We start from the raw sequence: 22469 nt of genomic DNA, 5'->3' as shown, positions 1-22469 counted from the left end.
TTGGCGCAATCTGAAGTTAGTGCTCTTCCGAAAAAAGTAGAGACGATACATTAAAGAGTAAGCACGTTTGCAAATTAGTGTGACGTGCTCTTTCCATGATAGTTTGGAATTGAGCACCAACCCCAGATTGCGTACAGATGATTCGTAGTCGACCTGGGCTACCCCCATATTTATATAGGTGTTGGCAGTAGAGGGAAGAGCATTGATATAGTAGAGAGAGAGAGAGAGAGAGAGAGAGAGAGAGAGTGAGAGAGAGAGTGAGAGAGAGCGGGAGTGAGAGGGAGAGAGGGAACGAGCCAGCGGCGAGCTATTATTAATAGACAAGTAAATACAAAATAAAAGACAGGAAAGCCTATGTCAAAATAGAGCTGATCCCTAAGCTGACTCTACAATTGTTCAATCTCAGCAAAATGAGTGGGAATTTCCCTTAATATACTGACAATTACAATATAATAAAATATTTACAACATGATAAGCCTCACAGCAAAACAACTTCGCATCAAATTGTAACAAGTTTAAATTTGTGACTTTAACTCTAATGATTCTACAACAAGATTAAAATACTAATTTTCAGCAAATAAATAACCAAAGTCAACTCTATTGAGTCTACGTAATCTGCTAAACACGATCTACATGACTTTACCAGTGTAGGTGTTGTGTGTAAATCAGGAACGACTGCAGCAGCTCCTCACTATTGACTGGACGTGCACTTGAAATGGGAGAGAGCCCGCTCGGACCCCTCATCAGTGGGTAGAAATATAACCTTCATCACAGGACGTTGAATCTCAGAAGTTGCAGTTCGCCCACGACCAACTGCCGACCAGGAAACAATCATTTATTGCGCTGCTGGAAATGATGCAGCACCTCAGTTCTCCATCTGGACTAAAAATGATTTCTCATGATCGTGAGGTGTCGCCATCTGCATACCCTAGAACTTAAATCCAACTCATCAAACGGTTCAGGCAAAACGCTCAATGGTGCTCCAATCAGAAAGTGTCCAGGCGTTAGGCTCTGAGCTTAATGGGCATAACGGCCGAGAATTCATACAGGCCTCGATCTGTGCTGCAACTGTGGACATCTCCTCAAATGTAAGATCGGTCTCACCAATGACTCTCTGGAAATGATGTTTAAAGCTCTTATCTGCGGCCTCCCATAACCCACCGAAACGACGTAGAAATACGGGGTTCGAGGAGGAATGAACGTCCACTTAGTGAGACGTTCATTCCTCCTGGATAATACCGCCTGCGAAAATGATGAAGTCCTTTCGAAGAGTCGATCTATCTCAGTTGCAGCTTTCTTAAGGGGCTGTCGGAGGAGCAGCCGAACAGTGCCGCCGCAACGGCGACGAGTTCGCTCGTCCTAGTAGCGAAATCCCAATTGAACAACAAATACAACAGGACCGCGTACTTAAGAAAAAAAATCGCTCTTTACCGCCCTTCTTTTTATCTTTAAGTAATAGTAACTCGTGCAAAATATCGCATTAAGTACATATTTTCGACGTAGTATTGGAATTACGTTACAGCAAAAGAGCAGCCGAACAAGTGGCCATCTTGAATTTATATACAGTCACCGTGCCTTGGTAGGTCATATCGTAATTCTAATACTACGTCGAAAACATGCACTTAACGCCATTTATTGTTTAATCGGGATTTTGCCACCTGACCGCAGCGCCACTTAGACGTTGCGGCGGCACCGTTTGGCTGCTCCTCCAATAGCCCCTTAAAGTTGGTCCCATTGTCGCTGACCACCACAACACAGACTCGTCGAGCCGTGAATCTTCGATAGGCAGCCAGAAATGCTACAGTTGATAGGTTCGACACCGCCTTGATGTGGATTGCTCGGATCACCATACATCAAATATGCAAACATACCCTTTTGTGGTCTTTGCTCCACGACCGCGAAAGAACAATATTGAAAAAAGTCTAGCGTAATTCACGCCAGTTCAACTCGGCAGGCAGGCAAAGGCGCCATCTGTTGTTGAAGCGGCTGCGCGGCATATCTGATGCTACGCAGACAACGGCGATATACACCTTGTACGACACGTTGACCCCTCAAAATCCAAAAGGTACGGTTTATGCAGCGGAGCATCAGCTGTATAACACCGTGCATTGTGTCGCGGTGAACTTATTTAATGTACCTTCTGACGAACACTGGAACCAGGCAGAATAATCGGGTGCTTCTTGTCGAACTGAAGAAGGGAGTTTTGCAGTCTGCCTCCGACTCTTAGCAGGCCACGATTGCAGGCGAATGACATCAAACGAAGCAGGGGACTGCGGGCTGACAAGCGTTGACCACTCTGGACTGATTGCAGTTCACCCTTGAAATGCTAAGCCTGTATTTAGCGGAGCAGCCCGACTCGAGTATCATCTAGCTCCTCAGTAATAAATGGCCCAGCGCAGCGATCTCCTTTTGACTTTGCAGCATTGCGACGCCATCTAAATGCACAAGCTAAAACTCTTATTATTTTACTAAAATGGGAGTATTTTTCCAAACAAACTAATGGCGGCGAAACATCATCCTTCTCAGCAGACTCCTCAAGCGCCACCTGCGCCAACACAGTCGACAGGGTTGTTTTAGCAGTGTAGTTCGATCTGTCAGCCGTCCAATCATTCCTGATCCACTCAGGACCCTCCCACCACAGGGAAGACTGCAACAGCTGTTCGGGGGTGAATCCCTTCGTCGCGCAATCGGTTGGGGTGTCCTCCGACCTTACATGTCGCCACTGCACTCCAGGCAACGTCGTGACTATTTGGCTAACTCTATTAGCGACGAATGTTTGCCATTGTGAGGGATGACTGCTCAGCTAGTCCAGCATCACCTTCGAATCAGTCCAACAATAGACAGCTACCGGCTTCAACAATACACCATCTAACAGATGCTTAAAAAGTCTGGTCAAAAACACCGCTCCACAAAGCTCAAGCCGTGGCAGACTCTCAGTTTTTATCGGCAATACTTTAGTCTTTGACATAATCAACGTCGACTTCTCTCCAGGGACCACCATGTATGCCGTGGCTACAAATGCCCTTTGTGAGGCGTCTAAGAACCTATGAAGTTCCCAGGCAGTCTGAGCCGAAGAACCGAACCATCGCGGAATGCGGATTTGTGCCAACTCCGGAAGCTGCTCTCTCAACAACTGCCACTGATCCAATAAGTCACCAGTCAAGGGGATACCCCAATCAACACTCTGTATCCATAAGTCTTGGAGCATAAGCTTAGCCCTTACTAGGACTGGAGACAACCAACCCAACAGGTCAAACGACTTAGAAATTTCTGAGAGGATTACTCTTTTTGTGACGACCTTAGAAGAAGCAGGTAAAGTAACCTCAAAACAAAACGAGTCACTAGGCGGCACCCATTTTAATCCCAAGATGGACACCGCCTCAGTCTAATCAAGTGACATTTCCTTCTGTTTCTCCGCTAGGATACCCTCAAGAACCGCGGTTTCAAGCCGATTTTCTGAGCTCTATGCCGGCTGATGCAAGCAAGGCAATCAGCTGATCTCTTATCTGCTCTGCTTCCGCGACAGTGTCGGCTCCAACAAAGGCGTCATCTACGTACATATTATGACGCAAAACCTGCGAAGCGAGTATAAACTCTCTACATCCCTCCTGAGTTGCAACAAAGTCCGAAATGCCAAATACAGAGCGGATCGAGTACCGTAGGTAACGGTCAATTAGCGAAAATCCTCAATAGACTTCGATGGATCATCACGCCACACAATTATCTAAAAATTGTATAAACATTATTCAGCTTCGAATTTAGTGCTTGACGCTTCTCAGAGTAGAGCAAACATGCTACGGCGAGTTGTCGCGTATGTGCAAAAGAAACCTCCGACAACTTTTCTGAGAACGGGAGCCGTACCACGAATCTACCCTGGGAATCATGATGCACAGTTGAACTGAAATTATCCTCGCAGTACTGATCCTCCTCAGACAGTACCTTTGAAGAGCAGACTTTCTCCATACTTCAAAACTTTTCCAAAATTGATGAGAGAGAGGGCTCCACTCGAGCGTGACACACCTGTTTTCGCGCTAACCGAATCATTCTCCGACGTTACTCTTCCCGTTAGTATCCAGCCGAGAGCAGTAGTCTGAGCGACAGGGGTGACAGGTTTTCCCACCCTTAAGCCAGGTCGAATTATCGCAGCATAAACTTCCGCGCTCAATACACAATCTATACAATGAGGTCTTGCTTAATCAGGGTCAGTAATTTCAAGATCCTTGATATAACCCCACGAAACCGATTCAACCTCCTCCCGAGGTCTAAACCGTGTGACTTTAGACAAAACCAACGCCTTGAACGACATACAAAAATCAGAGTCGAGATGAGACCTCAAGCAAAGGGAAACCTCGCCCTTTGTCGTTGCTGAAGCTCCTACTCCGACCCCAATCACCGCCACAGAGACCGGTGTTACTGCGCTTGACAAGCACTGGACAATCTTGTTCGATACAAAGGAGACCTCTGCACATGGGTCCACAAGACAGCGTGCAGAAACCAAGTTGTCATTAGAGGCTTGCAGCCAGACCCGAGCTGTGGCCAACAGCCGAGTCCTGCCAACTACTGCAGCATGTGCAGCGACCTCGGACCTTGAAGAGTCCTCCATGCCAGCCATATCCCTCCGTCCACCAGAATCATCGCCTGACCTACGCCTATCAGTATGAAGCTTAGGATGATGCTTGCCCTTGGAGGAGGCACAGCGAAAGGAGCTGTTACAATCAGCCACGAAGTGAACCTTTCTCAAACAATTGATTCAAAGTCTCGTCTTTTTACAGAATTCGAAGCAAGCCGACACGCTCACATCTATAAATTTTAAACATGCAGTCAGCTGATGTGCAACTTTACACAAGCAGCACTTCTGAGAACTTTTACTGCTTTCCTTGCTTGTAGCTGTACTGGCAAGATTCGCCGACACTGAATTTCTTTTTGAAGAACGATTTGACACCGAATTTTTATTATTCGATTTGCCGATTCAGAGGGAAAATCGGGACATAAGTCCAACCTTGTCTCTAAGGACTGAGCACAAGTCTCAATAAATTTGGAAAGACCCTTGAAGGTCGAGAAACCCACTACAGTCTCTCGCGAAATACGCCAACTCCTGGCTGTTTCCGGATCCAGCTTCCGCTCTACCAAATACATCATCCAACAATTCCATGTATCCACTGGACATTTAATATTGAAGAAGACTTTAATTGTAAGCTGTGCCGTATCCAATAACCGAATCAAATCCTCGGCAGATTCGCTTCTAGCCGGTTTCATATTAATAAGCACGTCCATGTATGTGTGCATGCGTATAAGTTGTCATAACGTATTTAGCGGAGTTTCTTCCACGCGACCTCGAAACTGGACGCCGTAACCTCGAGCATTCTCAATCTCAGAGCAGCAGAACCCTCAAGCGAATCAATCAGATACTGCTTTTTCGACGGCGCAGTTATTGGCTTGTCTTTAACCATCAAACAAAATTTCTCCTTGAACGACTCCTAATCAGCGGGTTTACCCGAGAATTTCAGAATATGAAGCGGTATACTGTGGTACTCAGATGTTCGCCCATCAAAAACGACTTTGTGTCGATGTACGCACTTTGTACCGCGATAAACTCCTTACTCTCAAAGTACGACTGATCCTGGCACTTTTGCTTGTTTCCGGCTCTCCCCAACTATACGAATCTGAACAAACCTTATATTCGAGTACGGGTATACATTTTCTCAATGAAGGTAATCAAATCACGCGAGAATGATATCCTGATGTGTACTGTCTATTCGCATTTTATTAAACACCCGATTTGTCTGCTAATGATAACACTCATTGGAATTTAATTAAACATGGTAGTGTTCGATTAGATTTACGATTCGATGATCATTTAGATGATACTGTAAATTGTATCGTTTACGCAGAATACGACAATATCTTGGAAATAGATGCATCACGTCAAACAATCATTGACTTCAGCGGTTAAAATTTTTAAATGCAAATGTCGCTTCCTCATATTATATATACTAAATGATAGTATAGCTCGTGAGTCAGTGGTGTCTTGTCTATCGAGTGCTGTGAAGAATCTTGAAGAAACATGGACATCATCATTGATATTCAGTTTTTCAAAGGTCCGAAATTCCGTAATGTACCGAAAGAAGTTGCAATAGTTGGCCTCTATAATAATTTCAGTGCTCATTGGGTAGTCGCATCATTGTTTGGTATACAAGATTTAAATGAAGATATACGACAGCAAATTGAATGGATGACAAAAGAGAAACACGGATTAGACTATTTTGAAGGTGAAGTGAATTTAAAAATGCTTTATCGAAGACATAACAAGAAGTGTGAGGAAAATTTACGTGAGAGGTAGCGTGAAAAGGGCTATGTTATATAAAATTATTGCTCGTGAAATTATTAATTTAGAAAACGATAAGACCTGTTCTGCTTTTGATCGTTTATCCTCCAAAACATATTGTATACATCACGTTGTTAAACCCTTCTACCAAAGATATATATGTGCATTGAATAACGCTAATCGATTGAAAAATTGGTTGCGTTTACAAAAAGATCGATACTTCCATCCTGAAGAGCAAATTTGTAATGGATAGTCTTCAAATAATGAAAATTCTATCATGCATACATTCGCACACTGTGGGTGTATTTCCTGCAGACCAGATACCTCGTGTGCTGGTCTAAACCGGCTGCGTTTGTTGTAAATACTGACGATCATACCAATGTATTTTGATGGTTTTGGTATGCCACCGTTTGTACCGGCTCATATCAATCCTTTGCGAAAAAATTGTAAAGTTTCGTTGGAATACGGTTCGACTGCAGGATACGTCATCTGATGTATACGGACAATATCGTATTATGTTTTTACATTATATGTGTAGTGGATTAGTTTTAAAAAGTTTTTAGATAAAATAACAATGATAAAATAGTTAGAAAGTTTGTGAAATACGAGAGCAAATGCTGACAGAGATTATGTTGGAAACGGTGGATGCATAGTCAGACATTTACAAAGCTGTAGCTCTAATTTGATACTTGTCGTACGTTGGTAATGTTCACTTTGTTTATGAAAAGTTTGTGCATTCTACCTCCGCGTTACATTGACTAAGAGGCTTGACTCTAGAGCGCTGCACAGCATTTATTCAAGAAGAGTCGAGCAAGTCAGTGAGATCAGAAGGTAAAAAGACTTTAAAAATGGAGCATCAAGAAGCATCCATTAACCAACAACCACACCAGTTGTTTTGCGCCTTCTACCCGCTTAACAAGTCTTATTCGAAGAACGTTATCGTCGGTCTGGAATACGACTTCTTGGACGATCCATACTTCAAACCAGTGGTGCGATTATTAAATTCGGACTTCACTGGCATCGCTTTCTCACAAGTGGCAAGAACTGAAGTCCAATTTCGCTGAAATCTCCAATTATTTTTCTGAAGTCTCAGAGGATTCGGATAAGCAGAAAATTTGTGGTACTGGATGGTTGATAAAGTTTACACGAGGACATCACGATAAAGTTTGACTGTTTAAATGAATATATATCAAAGTGTATTGATATACGTCTCGAATGTTTATTAGCTATATCGGGTAATGTAAGTTTTGCGATACAAAAAATTGTAGAATACATTGTAAATAAAAGTAGATTTGACATGGCTGAGGCATGAGACACACATTATCCACTTTCTATTGTTAAACAGTATGTAAATTTATTCGATGACGTAGGTTGACCCGTATCGTCAACAGTGTTGATTCGCGCTCTGAACAGTTTGAAAATTAAATCTCACTTTTCAAAAATGAGATTCAATATATATTGTACGAAATTACTTCATTACATTTGTACAATTTCACAGATTATTTGAATAAAAAAAAATGTAAGCCTAATTTTATTCGTATTTTTAACATCAACAACACGAACAAGTTTTATTCCTTTTTTCTATCTCCATTTACTCATTATTATATATTATAAAAATTAATAATAATTTAACATTTTTTATTTAAAAGTTTTATATTCAACACCTCTGCTTTTTCTATTGCCCTACGTTTCCTCCTAATCTTCTATGTTCACTGTACAATAGCGAGCGGGCCCCCCCCACTCTCGCGAACACAGGGTATCACTTACACATGAACACTCTTTGGAGGATGACTATATCACTACCGCTCTGGTGGCCCAGTACTTTGGCGGTGTTTGGGTTGGTCGCTATAGCAATGTCGACGAGGAATGTCATAGCCACCTATACGTGAGAAGATACGCAGTACTATCCACGTCGACAATTTCAAATTCTGACATAATCAAGGTAAGAAGATACTGTGCGATATCTACAGTGAACGTGACTAATAGTGAAGACTAACACAGCCAAACAGTCGATTGGTAATAAAATTTCCTCTTATCAAGTGAACATCTCTGTTGCAAATTAACTAGCAGGATATACCCTACGAAATATATAGGAAGGGGAGTCAACTAATCGGTTTTGCTAGTTCTCTATTAATTCTACTTGAATAGCATCAGTCGCTGTCGCGCGTTCGTTGTATCTATCATCGCTACCGCTCTAGTAGCCCCCCAGCACTTTGGCGATTTTTGAGTTCGTCGCTGTAGTAATGTCATAGTCAACAACACGTGAAAATACACGCAGTGGTATCGGTTTTAACGATTCCGAGTTCTGACGAAATCAAGGTAAGAAGATACTATGCGATATATACAGTGAACGTGTCCAGCAGTAAAGACTGTCATAGCCAAGCAGTCGATTGGATGGAAATGGAGGAAATAAAGGAAAGGATAATCAACCTAAAAAGGCAGCGTGGCAGGATGTCGTCACAAGACAGTCAGAGAAAAAGGAGAAAAAGGCAAGCAAAGAGGATAAAAGTGTCCCTGGCATTACAAACCAAAATAAAACCTGCAAGGATGGACCGAAGCGGGCAAGACCTTCCTGGCCGGATGCTTTAATCATCAAGGCTACAGAAGGAAAGAGCTATGCAGACATTTTGTCAAAAATGAAAGCGGCTCCGTCACTTAACACGCTGGGGAATAGCGTAAATAAAATACACAGAACAATTGCAGGAGATCTTCTGATCAGGACAAAACCTCGGACTTCCAATAAGCAGTTAAAGTAGGAAGGCGCCACAATAAACGCACTCTTGCAAGAAGAAACTATTGAAGTAAGAAATCTGGACATGCTCACCTCAAAAGAGGAGGTACTAGAAGCACTACAGAAGGAAATTGGCGAAAATAACATCATAGAAGACTCTACGATAAGATCTCTGTGGAAGGTGCACAGGTAGAGAGTTTACCGAGCCGCAGCAGAAGCCACTGACAGACGAAGAAAATGGAAATAGTGCAGTTGAATATAAGACACTGCACAGGATCTACTAAGCCAGTATGTCCGTGAGACAGAGATCGACATAGCCATCGTCTGTAAACAATACAGAGACCTGGACAAACCATCGTGGAATATGGACAGTACTGGAAAAGCGGCGATATGGGCATGCGGAGACGCCGCTTTCCAGCGAAAAATGACAAGACATAATGAAGGATTCGTACGCGATAAGGTCGCAGGCGCACACATTTACAGCTGCTATACTTCTCCTAACGCGTCGATAGAACAATTCAGACAATTGTTGGACCGGCTGGTACAGGATGCTGTAGGAAGAAAACCGGTACTGAGCAGGCGATTTTAACGCCTGGGCAGTAGAGTGGGGCAGCCAAAGAACGAACGAAAGAGGACGAGCGCTATTGGAAGCATTCGTCCTCCTTGACTTGGTCTTAGTTAACCAGGGATGTTCTTACACATTTCAAAGAGGAGACGCAGGGTACATCATAGATCTCACGTTTGTTACCAGCTGTCTGGTTAGCTTAGTTAGATCGTGGACGGATAAGAATTCAATACACAAATAGTGACCATCAAGCGATAATAATGAAGATAGGAATATCAAAACAGAGATTTAACGGGAGGGCAACAAAAAAAGAGTCGGTTGGAAAACGAAGGATTATAATGAGACATTCCTGCTGGCTCTAAAAGAAATACAGCTGTTTGGATCTGCGAATGATAAGGTCAAGTAGGTAATATCAAATATTACCCGAGCCTGCGACGCAACAATGCCAAGGAGGGCTCCCAATAATAGACGACCGCCAGTATACAGGTGGGATAAAGAAATTGACGCTGTCCGCAGCGAGTGTCATCGAACCAGAAGACGGGAACTGCGGGCTCAGAATAAATACTACAAGACTGGCCAAGGTAGAGAAATAGTAGACGCCCTAAACAAAGAAATGAAGGATGCCAAACGGATACTCAAGCAAAAATCAGAGAAAATAAACGACGCTGCCTTAAAGAGTTACAGGACGAGGTTGAGCTGAATCCCTGGGGGCAAACTGTACGAAGTAGTAAAGAAGAAGATAAAGGGAGGTTATATCCCCCCTCCTAAGAGCCCAGAATTGCTAGACCGTATTGTGACCACGCTGTTTCCCCTAAAACCAGATGTAACAGCTATCCCTGAAGTGGAGACAAATGACGAAATCATTCCAACAATCACCACAGAGGAATTACTGGCTGCATGCAAAAGAATTGGGAACAACAAGGCTGCAGGTATGGATGTCATACCCAATATTGCATTGAAAGAAGCTATACAGGCACGCCCCGGTGTCTTTGTGGACCTGTACAATATATGTCTCGAAAAAGGGACGTTTCCTAAGAACTGAAACAAGCAACACCTGGTACTACTACCAAGAGGAGATAAGCCACCTGAGAAGCTGCCTCATACAGACCACTCTGTATGCTGGTCAAAATGCAAGATCAAACCCCGGGCAAGATTTTAGAGCGCATAATCGGCGTTGAATGGACCAGGTCATTGAAAATCCACTCTTGACGTTGTAAGCTTAGTAGTCGACACCGCTAGAAGTACAATAGAAGGGAAGAGATGAAAAGGAGGAGCCAAGGAGTACTGTGCTATTGTTACACTGGATGTTAATGCGTTTAACTCAGCTAGCTGGGGCAAGATACACGAGGCACTATGGAAAAAAGAGGTACCCGCATATATAAGAAGGATTATGTCTGACTACCTGAAAGACGGAACCGGAGGGGTCCCACAAGGGTCAGTGCTTTGCCCACTATTGTGGATCATCATGTACGATGAAGTACTTAGGCTAGAGCTACCCGAAAGGGCAACGGTTGTAGGGTTTGCAGATGGCATTGCAGTAGTGGTAGTAGCAAAACAAAAGCAAAAGAGGTGACGGAAATCGCTAACGAGGCAGTAGGTATAATTTACGATTGGCTAAAGCAGACTGGACTTGAGCTTGCTAGCCATAAAACGGAGGCTATCCTTATATCTAGTAGGAAAAAGTAGAGACAATAACGCTGACAGTGGACGAACACGAAATAGACTCTCAGCCAGCGATTAAGTACCTGGGAATCACCATGGACGCCAGTCTAACGTTTAAGCAGCATCTCGAGAGGGTGAGCAATAAGGCAGCAAAATTCGGTGCTGCACTATCGCGACTAATTCCAAATGTGGATGGGGACCAACGATGGGTCGAAGGTTACTCCTAGCCAGTGTAACTACATCAATTATGGTATACGGTGCTCCAATATAGGCGAACACTATGTTGGTGAAGTCCTATGCATGAAAGCTGTCAACAGTTTATAGGAGAAGTGCATTGCGGGTCGCTGACACACACACACACGCTATCAATGGCGCCAGTCGAGCAAATGACTCACCTCCCCCCACACAGTAATATGATACACCACCTATGTTCTAGCGCCGTGGCGACCCCAGCACTATGGCGATATTTGGGTTCGCCATAGTGCTAGGATAACTACTGAGATTTGTCCAACCGTAACGTATACATCCGGAGATCATGCGGTTACCGTCATCTTGCAGCAAAAACCGTTGATTTACAATGCATTTCCAAATTCAAGTTATTTTTGTTGTTAGGAGTTCATTATACACTGTGACTTCGCTTTCTTTCCCTCATATAAAACAAGATCAACTTGTGCAAGGTCCATTTCGTCTCGCAAATACACGAGAATCGAGACAAATCGTCTTGATTGCAACGAAGGTAAAATTTGTTGTAGCACAGTGTGATGTAATACCGTACTTAAGTCACGCCTATCCGTGACCTAAGTAGTCTTTTTTGCACCGTGTTTATCACACTCGCTACGCTCGTACGCTAACTTCACGGTGCAAAATAGGACTGCTTATCACACGGATAGGCGTGACAGCGAGTTTAGATAGGCTATGCTATAAAATGATATACTTGATACTGGAAATACTCGTGACCTAAGTAACACTTCTGCCTCACGCCCTGCAAAAAAGTGCTACTTAGGTCAGATGTACCGTAGTGCACTATTGGATGCAAAATTTTAATAATTTATTTAAAGGTGTTGTGCCCCCTTAAATCACGTTATATCCGTAAGTAAACCTGTAGGTTGTCCGCGTAAAGAATATGGCCAACGTCACATCTACAAAAAAGGTCTTGATTGCCATTGATATAAAAACTGAACAGCAATGCACCGACCTTATAAAGCACTTCTGGAAAATAATGTACTATTTAAGGAGGTTTGGTGGCAAAAATCAAGTGATGTGTAAAATCTAAAAGTATTGGACAATGTCGTTTTCAAGACTATTGATTTATAAGTTAGGCTTTTGTACACATGCTCTTATGGGATAAAATAGTAAATTCATCATGATAAAATTGTACAACAAAATTGTACAACGATTAACAACAGCGGTTCATAAAGCGATTCTCTGTATTGAATAAAAACGTAAATAAAGACAATTTTGTGAGCTGAAAAAGCAAAAAAGTACTACACATGCAAGTGATATTAAAGACTGAAATGGGGAATAAACGAAGCATTTTATTTCCAACTTGGCGGGAAATAAATGGGTACTTTATGATGGATTACTCAGTGCGGTACCTCCGAATTAAACTGTTTTGTACTGACACCTTTTTTACAAAACATGTGTCGTAAAAAGGGGAACAGATTAAAATATCTTATTACAAAACCGACATAACTATAATTTCTTTTGTTTTTGCAAAATTTTAATAAAACATGAATTCTGATAACTTATATTGCCCTCACAACAAATGAGCTCCGATTAGGCGTTTTCTTCTTCCTATTAAATGTCGGTATGATCCCGTATAGCTGCAGGAATATAAACAATTCAAAAACAGAGGGTTTAATAAGTTACAAAAATAGGTAATTTTCTTCGTTATATTTTATATTAATAAAATGGAAAGGGTCGAAATTTTCTTTTATGACAAAATCAATATACATTTATTATACAATCCAATGACATAAAAAAACCAAGATACAAAAAAATTTGAATGTTCTTTATAAAATGTATTATGTATATGTGTGTGTGCGCGTGTGTGTCTGTATACGTATATTTGCATACGTGTGAATATGCAAATGTGTATGCGTGAATGTATAAGTTTATAATGATCTTATAAGTTGAAATTAACAATTATTAGACTGTACAGTTCAAATTTGTTTGAATAAGTAGAAAAAAGCGGAAGAGCATTCATTACTTTTTGACCGTAAATTGAATTTATAATTATCTGAAGGCAGTTACTTCTTTCAACATACGAATTCATTTGTCTAGGATTTATGAATATTTTGAATCTGCTTCTCTTTGTTCCAATAAATTATATTATATTTATTCACGCTTATAATTCATCATGCTCCTGCAAACAAAAATTACACAATCGTAAATAATTAAGTAAATAAATAGACATGAATATATATATATATATATATATATATATATATATATATATATTCATGTCTACCATAATCGTAAATAATTAAGTAAATAAATAGACATGAATATATATATATATATATATATATATATATATATATATATATATATATATATATATATATACATATATTTGTGGGTCATTCCAATATAAATTTCGTCCAATAGGTGTCGAGAGAGGGGGAGGGGGCGGGAGGGTCGCCCAATCAGCCATCCGATTTTTAAGGGGTCAAGCCTGGGTTAAATCCTGCAAAAAAACAAAAAGATATTCTTCTTACCAAACATTTTTTGATTTGATCTAATTTGAAAAAAAAATTTTATTGATAATATATAAAATGTACACCATTTTTATCGAAAAAAAAACATGTATATACCTTGTAAAATTTTGTTGCTAGTTGTGTTTAATTGATATTTTTTAGATAACAAAATTTGTTGCTAACTATATTTAATTCATATTTTTTAGCAATGTCTCTCGATCGGTCCGAGGGGGCATGTTTAAAGTACATTTTAAGCCCGGATAGAGTAAAGAAGACGGTTTGGATCTTTCAAAAAGCCGTGGCAAGTGACTGAAAACACTTATTTATATAGTGAAATGTCATGAATTTTGGTCAATGATTTTACAAGGTATATACATGTTTTTTTTCGATAAAAAAGATGTACATTTTATATATTTTCAATAGAATTTTTTTTTTTCAAATTACATCAAATCAAAAATTTTTTGGTAAGAAGAATATCTTTTTGTTTTTTGCAGGATTTAACCCAGACTTGACCCCTTAAATTAAAGTGCATTAGAAAACATTGCTAAAAGCGAAACGCTTTGCTTTTTACATAAGGCACTCGCCGATATTTAAAGGTTCGCTGGTGAACACACATACATACACACACAAAGTATGCAGATATTCAAATATTGTTGATAAATTCATTAAACTGTAATGGGGTAAGACTTGACGATGGAAAGAAACATCGTCTTTTTTTCCTGTTCTAATTACCGGTTGTGTTATCGCATGGTATTTTCAATATACTGACAATGCTTTATACAAGAAATTCGTATTCTTATGGAACAGATCAATTTTTCAGATTCGTCAATTCCATAATCTAAATAAAACTACTCAGTTTTATTTGAATACTTTTATTGATCTGCTACAGCAAAAAATAATGTTGAATTTTAATGACCATTGATTTGTGTATACAAGATTTTAGGGATTGTAATGATAATAACATATAAAATTTATAAGTTAATAATACGATTAGAAAATAATAATCAACGGGACCTTTTTTGTAATAGCATTATTCCAGCTAAGGAAACAGACTAAACTATTCAGGATAAATGCTGCACTATCGGATAATACTTATTTATTATAGTGGGTCAGTATTTATTTGTTTCTGTTCCTCTTTGGGTGTAACGGGCCTAATCTTCAGTTACGACAGTGGCAGCACTTCCATCTGACTAGCAGCTACGGCTATACCAGAGCCAGAATGGCAGTACGACACTGCAACGTACGACAGTCCCGATATCTACGACATGTTGTACGACACTTATGACGGTTTATGTCGCGTTGTTTTAGACTTGTTGAACGACGACAGCGCGCCACTGTGTGCTCTCTCTTAAATAGATGTGTTCTTGTCTAAATAATTCTTAATTCTATTGCTATAAGATTTATATTTATGGAGCAAAGTATATCATTATGTGCGTTAAAAGTATAAGCTAATACATTTTAGCAAATTATTAATTTTCAGATTTTCCGTAAGGGCCGTGACAACTAAAAAGGCATAAAGCATAGTACACAAGATTAGCATTGGTTAGTATATCTATATAGCTCAAACACACAACACACAAGACCTAGTGCTTTATATCTATAAATATACTAACTAATGCAAATCTTGTGTATTGTGTTCTATGCCTTTTTAGCTGTAAGGGCCGTAAAAGCCATGGAGTCATGCTAGCAAATTGTGTAAGGAGTGAAGTTGCCTTTGATTACTAATAGTGTTATTCTATAGTTATATTTATGTAATTTATGATTTGAATCGTTTGTCCAATTTTAATATTGAAGTTTACACTCTATATTTAGTTAGTATTTAGATTTTATTTTTTTTGACTTTACAATTTTAAATTGTAAATTGTATTGCATATATTGTTGGTGCATAATAACATTGTTTAAAACTTTTTCTATTAAGCATTTACTTTGTGGAATTTATTTTATTGATGCAGGTTCTTCAATGTTTATGATGTTTGTAGCGGATGAATTTTACTATCAGCCTCGTGACTAGTGAAGTATATACTATTTTTAATTTATTAAAATTATTATTCATGTTTTATATAAATGATTTTGTTGCATTTTATTGTAACAAAGTATAATGTCATTGATATTTCATTTAGTCAAAAATTGCATAAAAATTTGTTTACGGGTAAAATTATGATTAAACCATTGTTCTTATTTTAATTTTTATTATTATTATGATTAATTTTTCGATGCAATAATGATTGTTAATTTATGATTGTTATAATTTGCTATGTATAATCTAATTACAATTTAATTAATGTATACAATGCATAAATTACAATTTAGTAAAAGTATCTCGTTCAATATTTGTATAAGAAGTTGATTCTGAGATGCAGTAACCATATATCATTGAGTTAATGATTTACTTTTTTATAATTTATATGTATTTTTTTAATTATGAGGCATAGTGTTACGTTTAGAGCAAGCGAGATTAGAGATTTATGGTTTTAGACTTTGTGTTTATATGCGGTAGTTGTATATGTATGTTATACACATCTACACATATGTAAGTGTTTAATGGACGCAAGAGTATAATAAAAAATGTACCAAATTAAGATTTCAAGTAATATGCAAATATTAAATGCACACACACAACACACACACGCACACACACACACACTATACGAGTCTCTTCTTCCTTAGATTTCACGCGTTATTGCTGAAGGACGGGACACAAGATAGGCGCCGCAATAAAACACTCCGGTTTTTACAACTAATGCTTCGAAGACTTTATTAATTAATATCACAGAGAGATTATGAGGCGTGTGCTCTACTCGGCGGCCGAACCCAGAATGGCGACCGGGGGCGCGCTCCCCGCTCGCTACGGCGTGTCGTCGGCCGGACGGCATTGTGGCGTTGACTTCGGTAGTGACTTCGCTAATCGAATGCGGGTCTCGGCCGCAGCGTCTGCTTGCGCTGGCGGCGCTTCTGCCCAGTGCGTGTGGCCACAGACACACACACATATATAGGCACACACACATACAGGGTGACCCAATTTAAACGGGCACCGGTGATAACTCGTTAGGGACAGCCCTAATCGAAAAAATGGTAGATACAAGTTGTACGATATCGAGGTGTTGCGTAACGGTGACCTCAAATTTAACCTGCTCTCAAAGGTCATTTCAAGATTAAATTTTTTTTTTTTTTTAGAGTACCCATATTTTCGACTCCGGATTCTGAAAGCACGTAAAATTTTGCGTTTTAAACTAGATAGTCAACTTAAAATCGAAGAAAGGATTTTTAACATCTAGTGTACTATTTCCTGCGTTTCGACATCATTATAAAAGTTTTTTAAAAATCAAACAAGTTATAGTATATTACGATACTAGTGCGGTAAAGTCGTTTCACCCCCGCGGGGATAATATCGCCCGAGCGAAGCGAGATTTAGCGAGTGCATTTTTGCACAAGCGTGACTTAAATCGAAGTTTATGCCACGGCGTGTCATGAAAATAATTGAATGAAAGTTGAAACTTTGACTTGTTTGATTTTTAAAAAATGTTCTGATCATTCAAATTAAATTTTTTTTATTCACATCAAAACTAATAGTTTCTGAAGTATGTTAAAAAAATTTTAACCCGTTTCGTCCAGCCATTATCCAGAAATCATGATGTGAATCGGTCCAACCAAGTTCTCGTCGTGGGTCTTGGACATCAAGTTTTATAATAATGTCGAAATGCAGGAAATGGTCCGCTAGATGTTAAAAATCCTTTCTTCGATTTTAAGTTGACTATCTTGTTTGAAACGCAAAATTTTACGTGCTTTCATAATCCGGAGTCGAAAATATGGGTACTCTATGAAAAAAAAAAATCAATTTGACCTTGAAATGACCTTTAAGAGCAGGTCAAATTTGAGGTCACCGTTACGTACACGCTCGATATCGTACAACTTATATCTACGATTTTTTCGATTCTGGCGTTGAACTGGCTGCATGTCTTCGAGATGACCTTCGCTACCCAAAACAAAAATAACACTCTGAACGTAAAATTTCCCGCTCTTTGCATTCCCGCAATAAAATATAGGGTTTCTATTAAAAAAATCAAAGTTGACCTTGATATGACCTTGAAAATTAAGCTCAAGGTCAAATCCAAAGTCATCATCAGACTTTCCCCTCGATATCCTACAACTTTTGTTTTTACCATTTGTTTTATTAGGACTGTCCCTAATCACCGGTCCCCGTTTAAATTGGGTCACCCTGTATATACACAGGCCGACACAGCAGTGCTCAAACGGATCTGCCGCCTGGGTCAAGGCGACACACCCCAGGATCATCATCCGACGTGTTGAACGCCGAATGGCCCGAACATCTACAGCTGATAGATGTCCCTGCGCAGCCCACGATTGATCCAGAGCTCCAGGACATTCGTCTCTACCATCGGACAACCCCGACTCCGGCAGCCACAAATCCGACAACGCAGTTACAAATCATCAGTCGGAAAATAGCGGCCAGGCAGTCTGCGCAAACAGCACAACGCAGGAGCATCGCCATCTCTCCTCGGAAGAGGAGGCCGCCACCAGGGAAGCTGTCGCCGACGAAGCGAAGGCCAACTGCTCCCAGACTCCCAGGACAGCGTCGCAAACCGAAGATCACCTCTAATGAGATCCTCAAGGTTCCATTGCTACTCCCCCTAGGGAAGGCACCCTTGGTCAAGGAGAAGACTCCTCCGGGGCCCATGGCCTCGGTGGCGTTTGATCTCACGATTTCCGACTAAAGCGCTACGCGCCCCCTAGTCATTTTTGAGTGGACCGATCCCTGTTTGGGATAGGCCCCGTAATAACAAAAGGATAAGACTCCCCACTTTCCCCTTTGTAAATTGGGTGGTGTAACCTATACCGGGTTGGGCGGCCCTCCCTCGTCCAGACTCGATCCAAGAGTCGACCTAGAGAGGTCCGAGCAGTGTCCGCTCTCTAGGCAACGAAGAAGCCAAGGACTGTAAGCCTCAGCAGGCCCTTTCTGCCTGCCTGCCTCCTCACCACCTGCTCTACAGCAGGCCTCTTCATCACTCCGCTCTCCAAGGAGCGAACTCCACTGACACCAGCGGGCTGCATGTCGCAACGAGCGCACGTGCCTCCTTCTCTTCACCCGACCTTTTTAGACCACCCCGACTAGCCCGCTTACATCATTGTATTTGCAAAAGTGCATCACTTCCAGTTTAGATGTTTTTTTTAAGTTGAATTTCTTTAATCTAATATGAATTGTAACGATTGTTCTCACGCTGTCTTCAATTTAAATCACAATGTCTTAACGTAAGAAAATAAGAAGTAACAAATTTGATTTAAAAATTATACAGTTTGAAAATTCCTCCTTTTTTGTTGTCACTTTCTTATTTTGGTTTAGCTTCAATTTCAATAAAGAGTGAATGTAAATAAAATAGTTTTTCTTATTATAAACAAAATGTTCAACATGGGCGTTTATCAATCCAATGAAATTGTTGATATGATAATGATCTTAGGCGAAACCCAAAACAATGCCAGAGGCGCGGTGCGACTCTACGCTGAACGCTTTCCTCTAAGAAGGCGTCCTACTCACGACACATTACTCAGATTACTTCGAAGAGCTCGTGATGGACATCTTCGTCGTCAACGCAGACACCACGAATACAACGAAAATGATCCTAATGTTATAGCCGCCTTAGCAGCTGTTCATCTCAATCCACAAATTAGTAGTCGACAAATTGAAAGAGAAATCGGTATACCACGAAGAACAGCATTGAGAATTCTCAATAATCTCCACTATAACGATTACCACATAAGATTAGTTCATGAGCTGAGGCCACGCCATTTTCTAATGCGTATTAACTTTTGCCAGTGGGCTTTAGGAGTTTTACAAAATGATCCAGATTTTTTCAGATTTGTTATGTTTTCTGACGAGGCTATATTTCGCAGTGATGGTCAATTAAATAGGCACAATAGTCACTACTGATCACCTGTAAATCCCCACTGGTACAGGGCTATTGACCATCAAAACCGATGGAGTTTAATGGTGTGGTGTGGGATCATTAATGGTTACCTGATTGGGCCATATTTTTTCGGTCAAAATGTTAACCAGAATAGCTATTTGGCATTGCTCAGAGATCGACTGCCAGAGCTTTTAGAGGATGTTGACTTGGAAACGAGAAGAAGAATGTGGTTTCAACAGGATGGCGCAGGTCCCCACTTTGCGCGAACAGTGCGTACATTTTTGAATGAAAATTATAATGGAAGATGGATTGGTCGCGGAGGTCCAATTAACTGGCCATCAAACTCACCAGACATGACATCCCCTGATTTTTACTTGTGGGGATATCTAAAAAATATTTGTTTTGCACAGCAGCCAACGACTAGAAATGACATGATGGACCGCATTCGCAGAGCTTATGCAGCGATCCCAAGAGGAGTTTTGCTCAGGACGGTACAGCATTTTCAAAGGAGGTTAAATTTGTGTCTTCAAGCAAATGGAAGAAATTTTGAGCATTTATTTAGTAAAGTGAGAGGCAAGGGGACTCACGATAAACAAGCACCCCAGTGAGAGGCAAGGGGACTTACGATAAACAAGCACCCCAAAGGGAACATAATCCTAATATGTCCACGTCGTTGCTCCTGGGTAGCGCTGAAATTAGGGAATTATTTTGTTTTCAAGGTAAATATTTTCATGGTCATTGTCACATTGGGTTTGAATATTCATCATAAAAGTACATTAACTACGATTATTTGAGTTCAAGGTCAAAACTAATTGCACAAAAAGATGTCCCCTTGATCCTGGACAACTTGCATCTGAACAATTTTTCTGTTCATGGCTTAATTTAGGAGTTATTAGACTGGTTTGATTAAAATGGCCCACCCTGTATACACATGGCGATAAAAGCAATATAAGTGACTTGCTGCTGTCAGCCATAGCAGGACAGCACAAATTTTGTGTACAACATGACAAAGTAGTGGTTGACGAAGACAGAAGAAAGAGAAGGTTTAGTCAGAAAGAAGGTAAAAGAAAGTAGGGTAAAAACATTCTAAAAATTTAGTTTAGGCATGGTGTAGAGTTTAAGTGAAAAAAGTTAGTCCAAGCAAGTATGAGCAAGTATGTGTAAATGAGGTTATTTTGAAAATTTAGTCTAGGCGTTGTGCTGAATATCTTATATTCAGTATATATAGTGAATTCAAGTGAAAAAATTGATTTAAGCAAGTATGACATGTAATATAAGGTTTTTTTAAAAATTTAGTCTAGGTGTGTAGAATATTGTATATTCATTATATATAGTGAGTGTAAGGCAAGAAGCTCGTTCAAAAAAGTATGAAGTGTAATATAAGATCGTATAAAAATTAGTAAAAGTATGCATACATATACATGGTGATGAGTATGATAATATACAGTTACAGTGCAAGTGTTTAATATAGTTAGAGTGAAAACAATTCATATTTTTTTAAGATTTAAGGTTATACAGAGGGATAAAATATCAAATATACGTATATATAGATATACATATGCTCAGTCATGGCTTAGAATATAGTATATTGAACATATATAGTCATTGTACAAGTATTTCATAGAAGCAAGTGTGAAGTTTAGTTTTTCAAGAATTTAGTATGGGTATAGTGAAGAAATGTCAGTTTCTACCTTTATTAGTCTACAAAAGTATGTCTAAAAAGATGGATATACATGGTGATCATGTAGAATATAGTATATTTAATAAACATAGTGAATTTGACTAAAAAAAGTTGTTTTGAGCAAGTATGTTGTGTAATATAAGGTCACTTCTTATGAACATCAGGTCCTGCGCACAGACGTAAAGTCAATTTTTGGAGAATGAGGCTTCGCTACTAGAAAGACTTTTTTCAATTGGGTATTTAGAATTTTTAAATACTGTGAATTTGTTTAGAATTTAATTTTCTACAAAATAGCCAGAATACTTTTATGAAACACCATTTGTAAAAATTGGCACAGAAAGAATTAAAAAAACAACACATTTTTTGTCAAATCCAATAGGCGTTCGCTCTGGGTATAAGACGTTTCTTCGAAACTCTTTATTCGGGGTGAGTGCCTAAAAACGGTTATTCCTAAAATTACAGCATTCTAGGTGCCCCCTAGCTCCCGCAATGAATTATTAAATTTTCGAAAATCGTTAAAAAATGCCTATTTTGAAAAATTTGCACAGGATTACCTAGTCACTTTTTTTAAGCCAAAAAATAGGGATCTTCTTGTTATAACGTCAGTTTACCGGCAAAAATAGTCCGAGAACCTCAGACTTAAAGGGGCCTTTTCTGTAGGGCAAAACGTAAACACTAATTTTTTGGACTTTTTGCGTATCTTCGATCTCATGCCATTTTTTTGTTTTACAGTGGATTTGAGTCCTGAACCTCTTAAAAAATGTTCGTTTTGGAAAAACCTTTAATTCCTTTTTTGAAGAGCTTAAATTCATAATTCCAATACAAAGTTATACTTGGACGAAATACCTCGGAAGACAGCCTAATTCTCCAAAATCGCCATATTGG

General features: G+C 39.7%; 2 protein-coding genes across 5 annotated transcripts in view; both read right to left on the bottom strand.

Annotated features, from left to right (window-relative positions):
* Window positions 1-2338: 2338 nt before the first annotated feature.
* On the bottom strand, window positions 2339-3963 carry LOC103317082. The gene is made up of 3 exons (XM_008213808.1): window positions 3862-3963; window positions 2819-3385; window positions 2339-2722 (listed from the first exon to the last, which is right to left on the bottom strand). The coding sequence occupies exons 1-3, from the start codon at window positions 3961-3963 to the stop codon at window positions 2339-2341; spliced, it is 1053 nt and encodes a 350-aa protein (XP_008212030.1).
* A 9201-nt stretch (window positions 3964-13164) lies between these two features.
* Window positions 13165-22469, bottom strand: part of Crc (calreticulin) — a 73863-nt gene continuing 64558 nt past the window's right edge. For 3 of the 4 annotated variants that reach the window (XM_032601200.1, XM_031926204.2, XM_031929789.2), the window contains one exon: window positions 13210-13648. In XM_032601200.1, the coding sequence (XP_032457091.1) occupies window positions 13631-13648 (18 nt within the window). In that variant the 3' untranslated portion in view covers window positions 13210-13630. 4 annotated transcript variants of the gene reach the window in all.

The sequence above is a fragment of the Nasonia vitripennis genome (genome assembly GCF_009193385.2).
Source record: "Nasonia vitripennis strain AsymCx chromosome 1 unlocalized genomic scaffold, Nvit_psr_1.1 chr1_random0001, whole genome shotgun sequence".
NCBI classification, from domain to species: Eukaryota; Metazoa; Arthropoda; class Insecta; order Hymenoptera; family Pteromalidae; genus Nasonia; species Nasonia vitripennis.
The sequence above is the reverse complement of the archived record's forward strand: the minus strand, read 5'-3'. Positions and strand labels throughout refer to the sequence as shown.